The sequence below is a fragment of the Paralichthys olivaceus genome, chromosome 6 (assembly GCF_024713975.1).
Source record: "Paralichthys olivaceus isolate ysfri-2021 chromosome 6, ASM2471397v2, whole genome shotgun sequence".
In the NCBI taxonomy this organism is placed as follows: Eukaryota; Metazoa; Chordata; class Actinopteri; order Pleuronectiformes; family Paralichthyidae; genus Paralichthys; species Paralichthys olivaceus.
Window position 1 is genome coordinate 26,406,816 of NC_091098.1, and position 16,036 is coordinate 26,422,851.

Sequence of the window (16,036 nt, forward strand, 5' to 3'; positions counted from 1 at the left end):
CTAATGTTTAACGTCTCAGTCATCGTCTCACCTGGTTAAACATCTCATCATCTGTTCAGAGATAGACGACATGACGTCTCATAAAAAGTGAAGCCACATCATCTCAATCGCCCCCTGGTGGCTGGCTGCAGTATAGGTCAGAGACAGCCACATCCTACATGTTAGTAGATGGGACATGAACCAAACTAAAGGAAATCAAAGAGGACGTTAGATAAATGTTTGTGGAAGATGGTCTCTGTGATTTCAGCTCCTTCTTATCTCACTGATGTTTGTTCAAGTGTTTCTCATCAGTTTGGTTTTAATTCATCACTTGATGATTGACAGCTGAGATCCAAGATCACGACACCACAGGTTCTGGATTCAGTGATGTAATCGCCGCAATGTAATGACTCAGCTGATTGGCTGTGGAGTGAGAGTGCGTTCAGGACGGCCGCTGCTCCCACTGTGTGTGTGTGTGTGTGTGCGTGTGCGTGCGTGCGTGTGTGTGTGTGTGTGCATATGGTGCTTTCACAGGCCAAACCTATGATGCTGCTCTCTGGGGCTCAGCTGGCTGCTTTTAATGGAAAATCAGGGCATTAGACACACACACACACACACTCACACACTCACACACTCACTCACTTCTTGGTCGTCCACATACTTTAACTATGTGATCATCACACTCACACTCAGAGTTATGAATATTGTGGCCGTTCTTGCGATTCTGCAAAAAGGATCATTATAATATGAGAGGTTCATTAACTGTAGCAGTGCGTGTGTGTGTAAGATTATCTGGTGCCATGCAGGTTGAGCTGACATATTCAGGGCACAGACTCTCTTTGCTACACACACACACACACACACACACACACAGAGCGTAAGTGATGTTGTCATGGCGGCTGCAGGTCTCCATGGTATCCACAAAAAGTATTCAGGGAAACAACATAATGGATTAAAAGCTGAAAGCGGAACATATTGGTCAGAGAAACACTGACTGATCAGTTCTGATACGTTCTCAAAACTTTATATTGAATTATTTGTTTTTTGTTCTGTTCGTTTTCTTCTCCTCCTTTAATCAGACTTTATTTTTGCATCTTTTCCTGTTCTGAGGTTCTGAGTGTTAAACCAGTGCGTGTGTGTTTCTGCAGTACTGGTACGAGGGCGACGAGGCCGGCGACCTCCCTGTGGATTTCTCCATCGTCTGGGATGGAGATTTCTTCATCGACAAACCTGCGTCAATGAAAGGTAAAAACCTGGTCGTCATCGGCAACCAACCCTCAGCCCTCTGAGAACGGACTCTTGTTTTTTAAAAATAACAAATTGTTGACATTTGGTTTGAAATGAAAAGCATTTTTCAGTTTTAAAACTCGTCACTGCTGCTATGGTTACGCCTGGCGTCCACACTAATCCACACTGGAGTTCTCCCTAAAACATTGTGCAACCTTGTGTGTAGTTTGATCTTGTGTGACGGAGACTCTTTGTGTTGCTCAGCGTTGCTGTATAAGTGCGAGGCCCAGCGCTCCAGCTGTGGTCAGTGTCTCAAAGCTCCCGCTGCCTTCGAGTGCGGCTGGTGCACCGAGACCAGGAAGTGTCTCCTGCAGCAACACTGTCCCGCCCCCGAGCAGAACTGGATGCACCACGGTCGACACAACCTGCGCTGCAGCCACCCGCGCATCACGAAGGTAGGAGACACACCCGTGACCTACGACTTCCTGCTATCGATATACAAATGAGCTATGAATCAAACTGTGACTCCTCCCACAGATCGACCCTCTGACGGGGCCTCGTGAGGGGGGGACACGGGTGACGATTGAGGGGGAGAACCTGGGTCTGCAGGTGAAGGAGATCGCTCACGTTCAGGTGGCCGGAGTCCGCTGTAACCCCGTCCCCTCGCAGTACATCAGCGCTGAGAGGTGTGTGTCTGTGTGTGTGTCTGTGTGTGTGTCTGTGTGTGTGTGTGTGTTGGCGAGCACGTGTGACTCTTTTTGTGTGTCCGCAGGATCGTGTGCGATATGGCCGAAGCTCTCCTCCCCCACTCTCCAGGCGGCCCTGTCGAGCTCTGCATTGGCGTCTGCAGCGCAGAGTATCGAACCCTCTCCACCCAGACGTACTCCTTCGTGGTGAGTAATGGCGTCTTTACACGGTTACCAAGCTACCAACCTTGTGTTCCTGTAACCGGGGGTAGCAAGCTGTGATGTGATGGAGGTCAATGTGACACTAACGTCCTCCTCTTCCTGCAGAGCCCCAGTTTCAGTCGTGTGCGTCCAGAGAAGGGTCCCGTTTCCGGGGGAACCAGACTGACGGTGACCGGCCGACACCTGGACGCCGGCAGCACCGTCACCATTTACATCGACAAGGAGAAGTGTCTGTTTGTCAAGTGAGTTTGGATCAAATGACGTCATCTCAGGAAGATATTTTAAAAGAATGAAAACATTTAACACCCTCCTTCTCCCTCCCCTCTTTCAGACGCACCAATCGGGAAATAATCTGCATAACTCCCGCCTCTCCGTCTGGTACTGGTCCCGCCCCCATCCGTCTGATGATTGACAGGGCCGAGGTGACGAGCTCAGAGACCAAATACATCTACACGGAGGACCCGACCGTCACCGGCATCGAGCCGAGCTGGACCATCCTCAAGTAAATACTCATCCAGAGAACAACCAATAATCGATAATCAATCAGAGGACTGATCTGTAACCTGTGTGTGTGTGTGTGTGTGTGTGTGTGTGTGTGTGTGTGTGTGTGTGTGTGTGTGTGTAGTGGCAGTACAGTGATCACAGTAACAGGAACAAACCTGTTGACGATCCAGGAGCCGAAAGTCAGAGCAAAGTACGGAGGAGTGGAAACGAATAACGTAAGAACATGTGAACAACATGAACATGACATCATCAACATGTGAACAACATGAACATGACATCATCAACATGTGAACAACATGAACACGTGATCTTCTTTTCTCCTGATCAATCATTTAATCCCTCTTCTGTTTTTCTCTTCAGTTCTGTACGGTGGTCAACGACAGCACCATGACGTGTTTGGCTCCAGGTCTGATTTACAGTAAACCCAACCCACCAGAGGGGGCGCTGCAGCCCGACGAGTTTGGTTTCATCTTTGACCAGGTAACAGACACACACACACACACACACACAGACACACACACACACAGACACACACACACACATCACGAGTCATGGTAACAGTTATAAAAACGTTCTGCTTCCGTCCAGGTCTCGTCTCTGCTGGTGCTGAACTCCACCCCCTTCACACACTACCCCAACCCGACCTTTGACCCCCTGGGGAACTCTGGGATCCTGGAGGTCAAACCGGGGTCACCTATCATCCTTAAGGTGAGACAACTTAAACAGGAAGTTATGAAGAAGAAAAAGATGTGATCTGACCAAGACACAGCGTTAAAACATTGTGTGTGTGTGTGCGTGCGTGTGTGCGTGTGTGTGTGCGTGTGTGTGTGTGTGTGTGTGTGTGTGTGCGTTCAGGGTAAGAACCTGATCCCACCTGCCCCCGGTAACAACCGCCTGAACTACACGGTGCTGATTGGAGAGTCTCCCTGCCTGTTGACCGTGTCAGAGAACCAGCTGCTCTGTGATTCGCCAGATCTCACCGGAGAACAGCGAGTCGTGGTAAGCCCCGCCTCCTCTTTCTTACCTGTCACCGACGCCTGAAGGTGATTGGTTCATTTAATCCTCTGAACCCTTAAACCCAGCGACAGGTTTTCATATATTCACCACAGTCAGGAAACTTTCCGGCGGTCCATGAACTCATCGAATGTGACGTTCACTTCCAGGAAGGAATGAAGGAGGGGATGGATTAGAGGAGGAAAAGAAAGAATGGGAGAAAAAAGAGGGGGGAGGAGGAGGGAAAAAGAAGAAGTAAAATGAGGAAAAGAAAGAATGAGAGGGGAAAGGAGAGAAGTAAGGAGGATGGATTTGAGGAGGGAGGAGATGACGGAAGGGGGGATGGTGACAGGGGAGAATAAAATGAAGGAAAAACCGAGAGGAGGGAGAGAGGGGGGAGGGGGGTCTTTATAAAGGTGAAAGTCATTAAGTGCAGCCGCAGGGAATCGTGGGTAATTGGTCTGATATCACACATCAGAGGGAAACGCGCACACACACACGCACACACACACACACACACACACTCACACACACACACACACACACACACACACTCACACACACACACACACACACACACACACACTGATGTTCAAAGTGAGGTCAGCATTAATGAACAGAGACAAAACGATTGATAAGATTAAATTTAATGATAATTAATCAATACAGAAAATCCTCTCTCTCTCTCTCCCTCTCTCTCTCTCTCCCTCCGTCTCTCTCTCATTTATCCATCTTTTATTCATCACTCGTTCCTCTGATCTGTTTTATAATCGATGTTTATGACCTGAGGAGGAAACGCTTTAATAAAACATTCATACAGCTCAGATAATTAATACACACAGTGTGTGTGTGTGTGTGTGTGTGTGTGTGTGTGTGTGTGTGTGTTCATGTAGTGTGTTTGTTCTTTCAGGTTTGTCCAGATTTTTTTTTTTAAAAGCCTTGAGAATATTTTCAAAATAAAACCTTTTAAAGTAAAGTGGACACGATCCAGTTTTCCAGAATCTGATGATGTTTTACTTCAGTTGTTTATCAAAAGTTTTTCACTTTAAATTGTCTTTTGTTTTTAACTCTCTGTTTAATTAAGTTCCTCCATCATCCCATGTTTCTCGTTGTTTCTCTTTCTTCTTCTGCTTCGCGTCGCTCGAGCGGCTTCACTCATTAATATCGCTCCAGTCACAGTTTGAGTAACGAGGCTGTAGATCACACTCAGACTTAACTGCTGTTCTTATTGCTCCCTGACGTCCGCTCAGTCACCGATGAACTCCTGTAACTGTCTGTTTGTGTTGTTCCCGTCACTCACATCCTGTGGCGTTTCACACAGCTCCTCCCTCCTCACGTCTCCACGGCGACAGGAGGCGTTCGACCTCGTCCCTTAGGAAATACAGTTCTAAGAAAGAAAGAAAGAGGCTTCATGGTTTATAGAACACGTGATCATCACACTGGTCCAAATGAACGTCCTGTTTCTTCTTCTATGGTTTAATGCTGTCTCTACGTCCTGTGATTGGTCCAAAAGTCCAAACTATCCAAAAAGGTGTTTTCACTCTTCAAACCAACAGAACCATGGTTCAGTTTGATCCAGACCCAGATCTGGATCGAGGTTCTGACTAATGCTACATCCATGGTCGTCACACTGCTCTCTCTCTCTCTCTCTCTCTCTCTCTCTCTGTGTCTGTAGATCCTTGTGGGTGGTCTGGAATATTCCCCGGGAACGCTCCACATCTACTCCGACAGCGCCCTGACGCTTCCCGCCATCATCGGCATCGGAGCGGGCGGAGGCGTGCTGCTCATTGCGATCATCGCCGTGCTGATCGCCTACAAGAGGAAGACTCGCGACGCAGACCGGACTCTGAAACGCCTCCAGCTGCAGATGGACAACCTGGAGAGCCGGGTGGCGCTAGAGTGCAAAGAGGGTGTGTTCTACAAAATCAGTTCTAAAAGAAAAACGATGAATTACTTTGGTTTGTTTATTTAAAGTGCAACTCCCTCTTGACTCCAAAGACAAGCCAAGCTAAGCTAAGCTAGGCTAAGCTAGGTTTAGTATCCATTAATATGATTCTGCAGATTGGATTAAACCGGAATGTCTTAAATACTTAAGTCTCTTTTTCTACACTAGCATTTTCTGCTTAGCTCCTTCAAGTCAAAATAAAATAAGCGAGTCGCAGTCGTGAGCAGAGTTCAGACCTGCACATCACGCGGCTCTCTCCTCATTGGCTGACAGAGCAAATATAGTATTTCTGAGTTATTCTTTCCTTTTTGTTCCTGATCGATTCAGATTTAAATCCTGAAATGTTCCAATTGAAAACAACACGGACCTAAACGTGAAACCTGAGGAGCTCCTGAAACTGGTTGTTGATTAAAAGTAACTGATTAACAAACAAAATGTTTTAGCAATTATTCAGAAGAGTCACTCAAATCATAAATCACATTAATTGATACAGAAGTGAGATCGTTAAATCAATTACTAATACTTCTTTAGATCAAAGTGTTTCTATCAACATTGAAACCAAAGTTTTCCTGTTTCTGAAAGTGAAACAAAAACCAGACGACAGATATAAAATATTCAGAGTTATTTATAAAAGAAGGAAAATGTAAAGAGGACGAGGGAAAACAATAAACAAACAAATTATTTTAAGATCAAGTATAATTTAAAGCTTCAGTTTATTTCAGTACAAAGAAACATCCAACTGAGACGTGTTTCACTTGTGATACATAAATTAATTAATTATTGTAATAATTGCTTTTTATATTTTTATTTTTAAACACAAGCTAAATCAGCAGAATAGACAGAAAAACAATGAAACTGAATCTGGCAGATAAATAAAATGGACATGAATCATGTATCAGATATTAGATGATGATGATGACTATGATTTTTATTTATTGATTCATTCAGTGCTTAATGTTGGTTACATAACGGAGTGTGTGCGTTTCATTTGTGCAGCGTTCGCAGAGCTGCAGACCGACATCCAGGAACTGACCAACGACATGGACGGAGTCAAGATTCCTTTCCTGGAGTATCGAACCTACACCATGAGAGTCATGTTCCCTGGGATAGAAGAACACCCGGTGCTCAAAGAGCTCGACGTACGTTCAAGACGGTGACACACACACACGTCTGCATTCACTCACCGGGGCTTCATCCACACGGCTGCGTTCTCATTTAAAAACACACCGCTCCAGATCCAAGTCCAAGTCCCAGAGTTTTAACGGTGTGGATGTAGCCTAAATGTTCCAGAAGCCTCAGAAAGCATCAGAGCTGCTTTAAAAACTTTCCGTGTGGAGAAAGCGAACAAACCCTCGGCGGCAGCATCTCTGAGCCTCGGTGAAGCTTTAATTAAGAGAACCCAGCAGGAAGCTCTGAGCCACTGAGCCTCAGCCACGAATTAGATTCTCTCAGATCCTGATAACTGAGTGGAAGCAGACGATTCCCCGGGTGCAGGGATTTCTCTAAGTTTGATGAGAAATGGCAGAAAAGTTTTGTGTGTGTGAAGCTGAATTCTCTTCGGACCCAGAGACGTTTTCCGTCTTTTTAATCCACCGTCAAAAACCTTTTTGTTTTTAAATTATTTAAATTTTCAAAGGATTTCAGGTTATTTTTTCAGGTTTTATTTCTTTCCTCTTCGTCCCAGTTTAGATTTTACTGAAGTTTGAATGACGATTAGAGTTTATTATGACTATCTCAGTTATCTGGTATTAATATTAAGCTTCACTGGAACAAGTTACAACAGTTATAGTGCAACATCAAAATATTAATATATGTCTTTGTCTCACTGTTCGATCTGAGAGACACAAACTAAACATCCCAGTGTTCTTGATCTTAATCTCCGCCTGTAGAGCAGTGTTCCTCCAGCACTCCGGTTGTTCTGTGTCTGATTAAATGTGTTGAAATGTGTTTTCAGTCTCCAGCGAACGTGGAGAAATCTCTGCGTCTCTTCAGTCAGCTGCTCAACAACAAGATGTTCCTGTTGACCTTCATCCACACGCTGGAGGCTCAGAGGTCGTTCTCCATGAGAGACCGAGGGAACGTGGCCTCGCTGCTGATGGCCGCTCTGCAGGTGACTGATTAATACATCTGTCATTATCAATTATCACCAATCATCTGTGGCTGCTGATAGTTTTTAAAACTGTTCAGTGCCTGTGAAGCATTGAGCAGTTGATAGTTGATATGGTTTTTGTAGATGTTAATATGTTAATAACTGGAAATAACAACATTTGGTTGATTTATCACTGTTAATAACAATGTGATTGATTTATGTCATGATTAATAACTCTGTGTGTGTGTGTGTGTGTGTGTGTGTGTGTGTGTGTGTGTGTGTGTGTGTGTGTGTGTCAGGGTCGGATGGAATATGCCACCGTGGTGTTAAAGCAGCTTCTCGCCGACCTGATCGAGAAAAACCTGGAGAACAGGAACCATCCCAAACTGCTGCTGAGGAGGTTTGTGCCCCGCCCCCAATCACTATTGATCCATTATTATCAATCAATCAATTAGAAACTGATACAGAGAGAATATTCTTACTCACTGGTCGTTAGATTTTGACCTTTGACCTTTGACCTCTGTGTGCAGGACGGAGTCAGTCGCGGAGAAGATGTTGACAAACTGGTTCACTTTCCTGCTGCATCGTTTCCTCAAGGTAACACCTCACATCCTTCCCTTTTCTCCCTTCTTATTCCTCCACTCCATCCCTCCTTGCTTTATTCCTTTCGTCCTTCCTTCCTTCCCTTTTTTTCTCCCTCCTCTCCCTAATTGACCTCGTTAAGCTCCCTCTCTCTGGTCTGACCGAGACCAATCAGATCAGAGCTGCAGTTAATTTATTCATGACATCTAGAGGGGGATCGGTTAAATCCTGCTGCTTGATGACTTTTTGGGGTAGAAGCTTGATGATGAAACGCTCTGATGTCTCACGGCGTCCGTCTCTGTGTGTCAGGAGTGCGCCGGCGAGCCGCTCTTCATGCTGTACTGCGCCATAAAGCAGCAGATGGAGAAGGGGCCGATCGACGCCATCACGGGAGAAGCTCGCTACTCTCTGAGCGAAGACAAGCTGATCAGACAGCAGATCGACTACAAGCAACTGGTAACACACTCACACACACACACACACACACAGACTCACACACACATATTAAAGTATGGTGCACACTAAGAACTGTGCCTCCTCCCCCTCCCCATCAGACCCTGATGTGCATCCCTCCGGAGGGCGAGGCGGGGACGGAGGTGCCGGTGAAGGTGTTAAACTGTGACACGGTGACTCAGGTCAAAGACAAGCTGCTGGACGCCGTTTACAAAGGGATCCCGTTCTCACAGAGACAGCAGGCGGACGACATGGACCTCGGTGAGCGTCCACGTCCCGCGACTCAACCTCAGAAACAAACGCCACGTGTTGTAAAATCGCTGAATGAGCTGCTCGTCTCGTGCGTCAGTGTGTAACCGTGTGTTTGTGTTGGTCAGAGTGGCGTCAGGGTCGACTGACCCGCATCATCCTGCAGGACGAGGACGTGACAACCAAGATAGAGAGCGACTGGAAGAGACTGAACACACTGGCACACTACCAGGTACACACACACACACACACACACACACACACACACACACACACACACACACACACACACACACACACACACACACACACACACACACAGTGTGAGTTCTGGTTCTTTATCAGTTCCTGCAGTGACTCGTGTGGAGTTCATCCAGATTGTTGACGGGATAAGAATCGACTGAATGGATAATTAGTCAGCTGATTGATGGAGAGCGATCGGCTGATTAATTTGATGTGTTGCTGTGTGTTGCTAGGTAACAGACGGCTCGTTGGTGGCGCTGGTCCAGAAGCAGGTTTCTGCCTACAACATCGCCAACTCCTTCACCTTCACCAGATCCCTGAGCAGATACGGTACGGCGTGCCCACACACACACACACACACACACACACACACACACACTCACACACACACACTCACACACACACTCACAGATAACTTATCTCTTTCTCTCTTTGTGTCGTCAGAGTCGTTACTCAGGACGTCCAGTAGTCCTGACAGTCTGAGATCCAGAGCTCCCATGATCACCCCGGACCAGGAGACAGGTACTGCAGCAGCAGAGGGGATAATACTACACTGATAGAAGTAGTACTGCAGTAGTAGTAGTAGCCGTTGTATTGTGTGTACATTCAGTGGACAAAGGAATTATCTGTATTTCCATTACACCTGCCACATATGCAGTTTTAGGCTCCAAAAGAAAAGTGATGAGGATTTTTGTAATGACAATAACATTTTCATTTGTCAGTGATATTGAAGAAATAAGAAAGTAAAGAATAAAAACCTGAATCAGATCAGTATTTACTGTGTATTTACAGTTCTGCGTAGTTCACCTGCTCACAGTCTGTCGGGTTCTCGGCTGCTCGGTTCTTCTCAGCGTCTTGATCTGTGGACTCAGCTCCACTGTACGTGGTGGTTTTACCTGGTTACCAGAAACAAACCACTGCTCCGTGGGTGGAACCTCTCAATCATTTGTCTTTGTTCCTGTTTTGCTTTGTTAGTGAATGTTGACTGTTCACTGCAGAACAAAAGATAATTGAATGTTCTATGTCGGACATTTAATTAAACACAATAACTGTCAGATGTGTTGATAATGAAAATAATTGTTGGAATAATTTGACTGTTTTTCTGTTCATTAATTATTTGAAAAAAACTGGAAGCTATTTGATAAGAAGCAAAAAAAAACTAAACAATTAAAACAAATGAATATAAATTGAAACGAGCAGCAACACAACATGAAGGACGGAGCAGCAGCAGAGCAGCGTTCTGACAAAACCTTCTGTATTCACACCACGTGGAACAAAATGAGTCATACTCAACTGGGATTTTACCCGACATACTTTAACTTAAGTAATACGTCAATCTACTTGTAATCGAGTATTTTTAAACGTGGTATAAATAATGAATTTACGTCGTGTTTGTGTTTTCAGGAACTAAACTGTGGCATCTGGTGAAAAATCACGAGCACAGCGACCAGAGAGAAGGAGACAGAGGCAGCAAGATGGTTTCTGAGATCTACCTGACCAGACTGCTGGCAACCAAGGTAACACACACACACACACACACACACACACACACACACACACACACACACACACACACACACACACACACACTGACAACAATCTGCTGTGTTGTTCAGGATTAATGAACATCCCTGTGATCGAGACCAAACACTGTCAAACTGCGACTAAGCACAAATGAGTTTGTTCTTTTGTTATTAGTCCGTGTGCGTATTTTAAATTATGGTCGTACAAATGTTTAACGTCATGCTTTGGTCATCTCACCACCAGGGGACGCTGCAGAAGTTTGTGGACGACCTGTTTGAGACAGTGTTCAGCACTGCGCACCGCGGCTCTGCTCTCCCATTGGCCATCAAGTACATGTTTGACTTCTTGGACGAGCAGGCCGACAAACGGCAGATCACCGACCCGGACGTCCGACACACCTGGAAGAGCAACTGGTGAGAAAACCAAACCGCAGGATGAGACTCGACTCAAAGGTTGTGTCAGACAGACGAGCGTGATCTAACCCGGTGTTTCCTCCGTGCAGCCTTCCTCTCAGGTTCTGGGTCAACGTCATCAAAAATCCTCAGTTTGTGTTCGACATCCACAAGAGTAGCATCACTGACGCCTGTCTGTCGGTCGTCGCTCAGACCTTCATGGACTCCTGCTCGACGTCCGAACACCGACTCGGCAAAGACTCGCCGTCCAACAAGCTGCTCTACGCTAAAGACATCCCCAACTACAAGAGCTGGGTGGAGAGGTAGCTAACACGCTAGCTAGCTAATATATATAGAACACAATTATCTACATGCAGAGGTATCTAACATGCTAACTAGCTAATATATATAGAACACAATTATCTACATGCAGAGGTATCTAACATGCTAACTAGCTAATATATGTAGAGCAAAAAGCAAGGTGAAGGAGTAGCTAACTTTGATACTGTAACTGTAGCTAACATTAGCGACCCAGCTAACAAGTAAATTTTCTTTTTCTTTAATTTCCCCTCACACTTGAAAAAGCTCAGCAGATAAAGCTCAACAACACCAGAGGTGGTGATTATTCACATGATCATTTAACGCAGTGTCATTTCACATAAGCCACATTAATTGGTGCTGACGACAGAAAAGACAATTGGCCGTTAAAGAATTAAACCATTAGTATCAGAGACTTAGGTAATTATCTGGATTAATGAACCGTAAAACAACACATTAACTTGTTGATACAATTATTAAAGTGTGAGGTTATACTAAACTGTGTGTGTGTGTGTGTGTGTGTGTGTGTGTGTGTGTCCTGCAGGTACTACAGGGATATTGCAAAGATGCCCAGCATCAGTGATCAGGACATGGACGCGTACCTGGTGGAACAGTCCCGTCTCCACGGAAATGAGTTCAACACACTGAGTGCGCTCAGCGAGCTCTACTTCTACATCAACAAGTACAAGGAGGAGGTGAGGGGGGGGGGGGGAGGGTCTCATCTCTCACACTTAGTCGCTGATTCCAGGTGTGTTTCACCTGTTGACCATGAATGAGCACGACACTGTCACACATTGTCAGAGAAAATTTAAACATATTCACTGTTCCATCCAACACTGTGTCCACTGGGGACAATGAATATCTGTACAAGATTTTATGGGAATCCATTCAGTCCTGATCGTTTTGACATTGTCATCTATAGAACATGACCAGTAACTAAAGAAATATCTAAATCAAGGCCCAGGGTACATTCATGCTCTCCAGAAGCTGATGGGACCACACACGATGACCTTAAAGCTTTGTTATTGATCCTGGTAAAGAGCTATTGGTTTGCTTTTACAATTTAATCAATCGGATCCTTAAAGCAGACGTAAAGAGCTTTAGAAAACTGAAATGACGTCTAGTTTTTACACTGTTCATCAGTGGAGACATCAACTCACATTAGACTGGCCTCATTGTCTTTCCTCTGTAGATCCTGACAGCGTTGGACCGGGACGGTTACTGTCGCAAACACAAACTGAGGCACAAACTGGAGCAAGCCATCAATCTGATGTCTGGGAGCAGCTGAGAGGAGGAGAAGGACAAGTGGACCAATGGACTGATGGATCGATTGGGGGATGGGGGAGGATGAATGGGGGAGGGGGAAGTCAGAGCATTTTGTTTTTCTGAACTGTTTGAACAGTCAGCTGAACTGAGCCGTGTTGGATTGAACTGACGGCCACAGCTCCGGTCCTTAGCAATCAATCCATCAGTAATTTATTTGTCAATGGACTGATTGATTGATTTGAAGATTTACTGGCTGGCTGGGACCCCGACTACCTCCGTCTGGTGGGTATTGGGGCAGAAAATCAGTTTCCAAACCAAATTGGAAAAAATTCACAACATAACTTCAATGTGGAATCGGATGGAGTCATTTTGTGGAAAAAAAGAAACCTTGATGCATCACTTGGTTTGGATTTAAATCTGCTGAAGGTGCAAGACGTGGCTGTGGAAAAACCTGGACACGAGGCTGAAGACTGAGGCAGTTTTCACCAAACGAGGGATGTGATGTCAGGACTACTTGACTTGAGGATTCCAAACCTGGTTTGGAACGTCTGGATGCTTGGTTGAAGAGCAAAAGGTCAAGTCAACTTTCTGTCAAAGCTACAAACTTAAAATACTTGGTCTGTTCTACAAATGAAGACCTGATGTTACCTTAAAGATGTCATCACAAGTGTAACGAATCCAGGCTAAATATCCAAAGTTCAATCCAAGACTGAGAGCAGAAGTTTGGGGCCTCTTACTGATGTCGTTACTTTGGACTCTTTTGTCCTCACGCTGAAATCCTGAGCTTAGAAGATCAGGTCGAGAGAGGAAGCGTCAAAATCCAGTCCTACCTTGAACTTGCTTGAGAAGGATCCGTAAAGTTGTTTTAAGCTTTAATGGCAGAGAAGGAAGCAGATAAACTGATGAAAACAGACGACTTGACCGAACCTTCAAACTGCTGTTCAGACTCAGAAGATGTGGAACGCAGGCGGAAAACGACAGGATTCATCTTTGCAGTTAATTGAGTCGACCTTGGGCTGTTCGGCCAAACCTTTTCAGGTTCTAGAAGTTTCTAAGTTTTAAATAACCACTCAATGTTGTTTCTCTGGACAATCACTCTGTACCACAGCACACTGAGCCTGATGCCTACCGACCGACCAGTACCTGTGTCCATAAACCCGTCCTTTTCTCCCACCGTCTTCTTTTCCTTTCCTTCCATCCTCTAATCTTCTATTAATGCTCAACTTCATGTCACCTCCTTCTCCATCTTCCCTTTCTTTGTTTATTTTTCACCCCACCTCTTCTTATTTAACCCTCCCCCCCTGACCCTGCTCCATCATTGGTCAGCAATGCTGGCCTCTGGCCATTCTATTGGCCAGGAAGACTCTTTAGTAATGTACTGCCCGACCAATCAAGACTGTGGATCTCAATTGTGAACAATTAATCAGAAATTAATTGGAAAAAAATACAGAATTGTGTTTTGAATACATTCCAGCACAGACACACAGGCAAGGTCTGTAAATAAGCAGGTTGACCCATCGTTTATCGGAAGTTAAGAACTTCCAGAAGCAACTGATCTTCATGTTTCAGGACCAGAACGACCTGGACGACGGGGTTCTGGATTCAGCACCAGTTGGTGAACTTTGACGCTGGTTGGTGTTGATCATTTTATCGTCAGACCTTGCACATGTACCCACATAGAGCCATGCTTTACAGCGCTACACTAACCGTGCCCAGGAGGAAATACTGTGCAGAGCTATAAGCCCAGTGCCATGTAAGGAACGGACCGGATCATGTCAGAGCTGGACCGGACTTGGACCAAACCCAGAAACAACCCAGAATGGAGTTTTAACTGGATCGGACTCAAGAACTCTTAAGACTTGTGGCCATAATTGTACACAACAAAAAAAGAAAGATAATAATAATAATAATGATGATGATGATAAAGTATAAAATAATTAAAAAAGAAAGGAAAAAAAGAAATATTAAAATGTTAACATGTAATAAGAACTTTGTGGATATGACAGTTTGGATTTTACGGAGCTGACCTTGTATAAAATTGAAAGTTATGCTACATCAGAGTCTGGAGAAAAAGATGGAGAGCCAGGAGACGGAGCAATGGATTAGACCACACCCACCCCGTCCTCACACTGTCGCACCAGAACCGACTGAACTGGATCCACCGGGATTTATCCGGACTGAGCGAGTCTGTTCTGTTCGAACCTGACGGAGCTGAACTTCAGCTCGGGAGGAAACAAACTGGACTTTTTGGTACTTTTTATCCAAATGCTGTGTTCTCAAAGGGGCGTGTCAGTTGCTGGATGGAGGGTTGGCCCGGAGGTTCAGGCGGCGTTTGACGGGGTTAAATTGTTGCATGTTTGCTTCGGATGGAGTCTTTGTTTTGATGAGCTCTTGTACATCCTAAAGACGAATGAGGGCGTTTTCACACTGCCGGCTCAGTCTCAGTTCTACGTTCTAATTTAAAACTATATTTGATGTGCAGACGCAGGAATCGTAACTCCGCCCACCCGGATGCACAGAGGAGCTTCAGACCAACTGTAACTCAAAAAGACTGAACCCCGTGTGTCACGCTCAAAGTTCTCTGTATGAGTGATGGTTAAATGTCAGGTTGAGGACTTTCTAACATGGCAATGCTGCACCCCTCATCCCCCCCCCCCCCCCCCCCCCCCTGCCCCACCCCCACCTCTTTTTTTCTGTGGCAGAACATTCACACTCAGCACAACTGAGTTGTAGGTTTGTCAACTTTAAATTTCGACAGTTGTATCTGACCTTTTGAGGAAAACACACAAAACTCATTTCTGCTCAGTGTTGAGCATCCACAGGTTTTTTTGAATTTCACAGACACATTTGAGATTTTCCGAGTCTGATGGCTAAAAATGAGATGGTCCTGTTTTTCTCTTCAGAAAAAATAGGTCTTGTTATTTGCCGTCATTATCGCCTTGAATCCACGATTGTTAGCGCCCTCTGCTGGATCACGAGACGAACTGCTTCAGACGTTTCAAGATTATTTTGTAAAATCCAAACAGTTTAAACATAAATTTCCCCCAAATGTTTGAATGAATGTTTGAATAATGAAGAAAAGAGTGAGCGCTAGTCGACGACAAGTGATTATCAATATGTAGCATCTTTCAGTTTCACGTCTCGTGCAAAAAAAGTATGAATTTAAAAAACATCCCCGAAACCTGTTGAACACTTCAAATACTTCAAACCACTGTTTCTGATGTCATGAGCATGAAATACCTGCGGCCAGGAAGTCATTCACTTCAAATTAAAACACATCTGGTTTAAAGATCTGACTATAAAAACTGAATCGTTCACCAGTGTATGTTTTACCGCTCTGCGTCTTAAAGACTCGTCGTGTCGT

The 16,036-nt window shown here is 45.0% G+C and overlaps 1 protein-coding gene across 1 annotated transcript in view; it reads left to right on the top strand.

The window, feature by feature from the left end:
- Nucleotides 1-14,820, top strand: part of plxna3 (plexin A3) — a 71,008-nt gene extending 56,188 nt beyond the window's left edge. The window contains exons 14-38 of the mRNA XM_069526365.1: nucleotides 1,128-1,224; nucleotides 1,471-1,661; nucleotides 1,744-1,892; nucleotides 1,979-2,099; nucleotides 2,220-2,356; nucleotides 2,446-2,616; nucleotides 2,740-2,833; nucleotides 2,979-3,098; nucleotides 3,207-3,326; nucleotides 3,474-3,617; nucleotides 5,287-5,521; nucleotides 6,553-6,695; nucleotides 7,511-7,666; nucleotides 7,945-8,045; nucleotides 8,176-8,242; nucleotides 8,537-8,683; nucleotides 8,782-8,941; nucleotides 9,058-9,161; nucleotides 9,406-9,502; nucleotides 9,617-9,694; nucleotides 10,577-10,689; nucleotides 10,940-11,109; nucleotides 11,199-11,411; nucleotides 11,951-12,101; nucleotides 12,599-14,820. Of these exons, the coding sequence (XP_069382466.1) occupies nucleotides 1,128-1,224; nucleotides 1,471-1,661; nucleotides 1,744-1,892; nucleotides 1,979-2,099; nucleotides 2,220-2,356; nucleotides 2,446-2,616; nucleotides 2,740-2,833; nucleotides 2,979-3,098; nucleotides 3,207-3,326; nucleotides 3,474-3,617; nucleotides 5,287-5,521; nucleotides 6,553-6,695; nucleotides 7,511-7,666; nucleotides 7,945-8,045; nucleotides 8,176-8,242; nucleotides 8,537-8,683; nucleotides 8,782-8,941; nucleotides 9,058-9,161; nucleotides 9,406-9,502; nucleotides 9,617-9,694; nucleotides 10,577-10,689; nucleotides 10,940-11,109; nucleotides 11,199-11,411; nucleotides 11,951-12,101; nucleotides 12,599-12,694 (3,375 nt within the window). The 3' untranslated portion in view covers nucleotides 12,695-14,820. The remainder of the gene's footprint in view (nucleotides 1-1,127; nucleotides 1,225-1,470; nucleotides 1,662-1,743; nucleotides 1,893-1,978; nucleotides 2,100-2,219; nucleotides 2,357-2,445; nucleotides 2,617-2,739; nucleotides 2,834-2,978; nucleotides 3,099-3,206; nucleotides 3,327-3,473; nucleotides 3,618-5,286; nucleotides 5,522-6,552; nucleotides 6,696-7,510; nucleotides 7,667-7,944; nucleotides 8,046-8,175; nucleotides 8,243-8,536; nucleotides 8,684-8,781; nucleotides 8,942-9,057; nucleotides 9,162-9,405; nucleotides 9,503-9,616; nucleotides 9,695-10,576; nucleotides 10,690-10,939; nucleotides 11,110-11,198; nucleotides 11,412-11,950; nucleotides 12,102-12,598) is intronic.
- The last annotated feature ends 1,216 nt before the right edge of the window (nucleotides 14,821-16,036 follow it).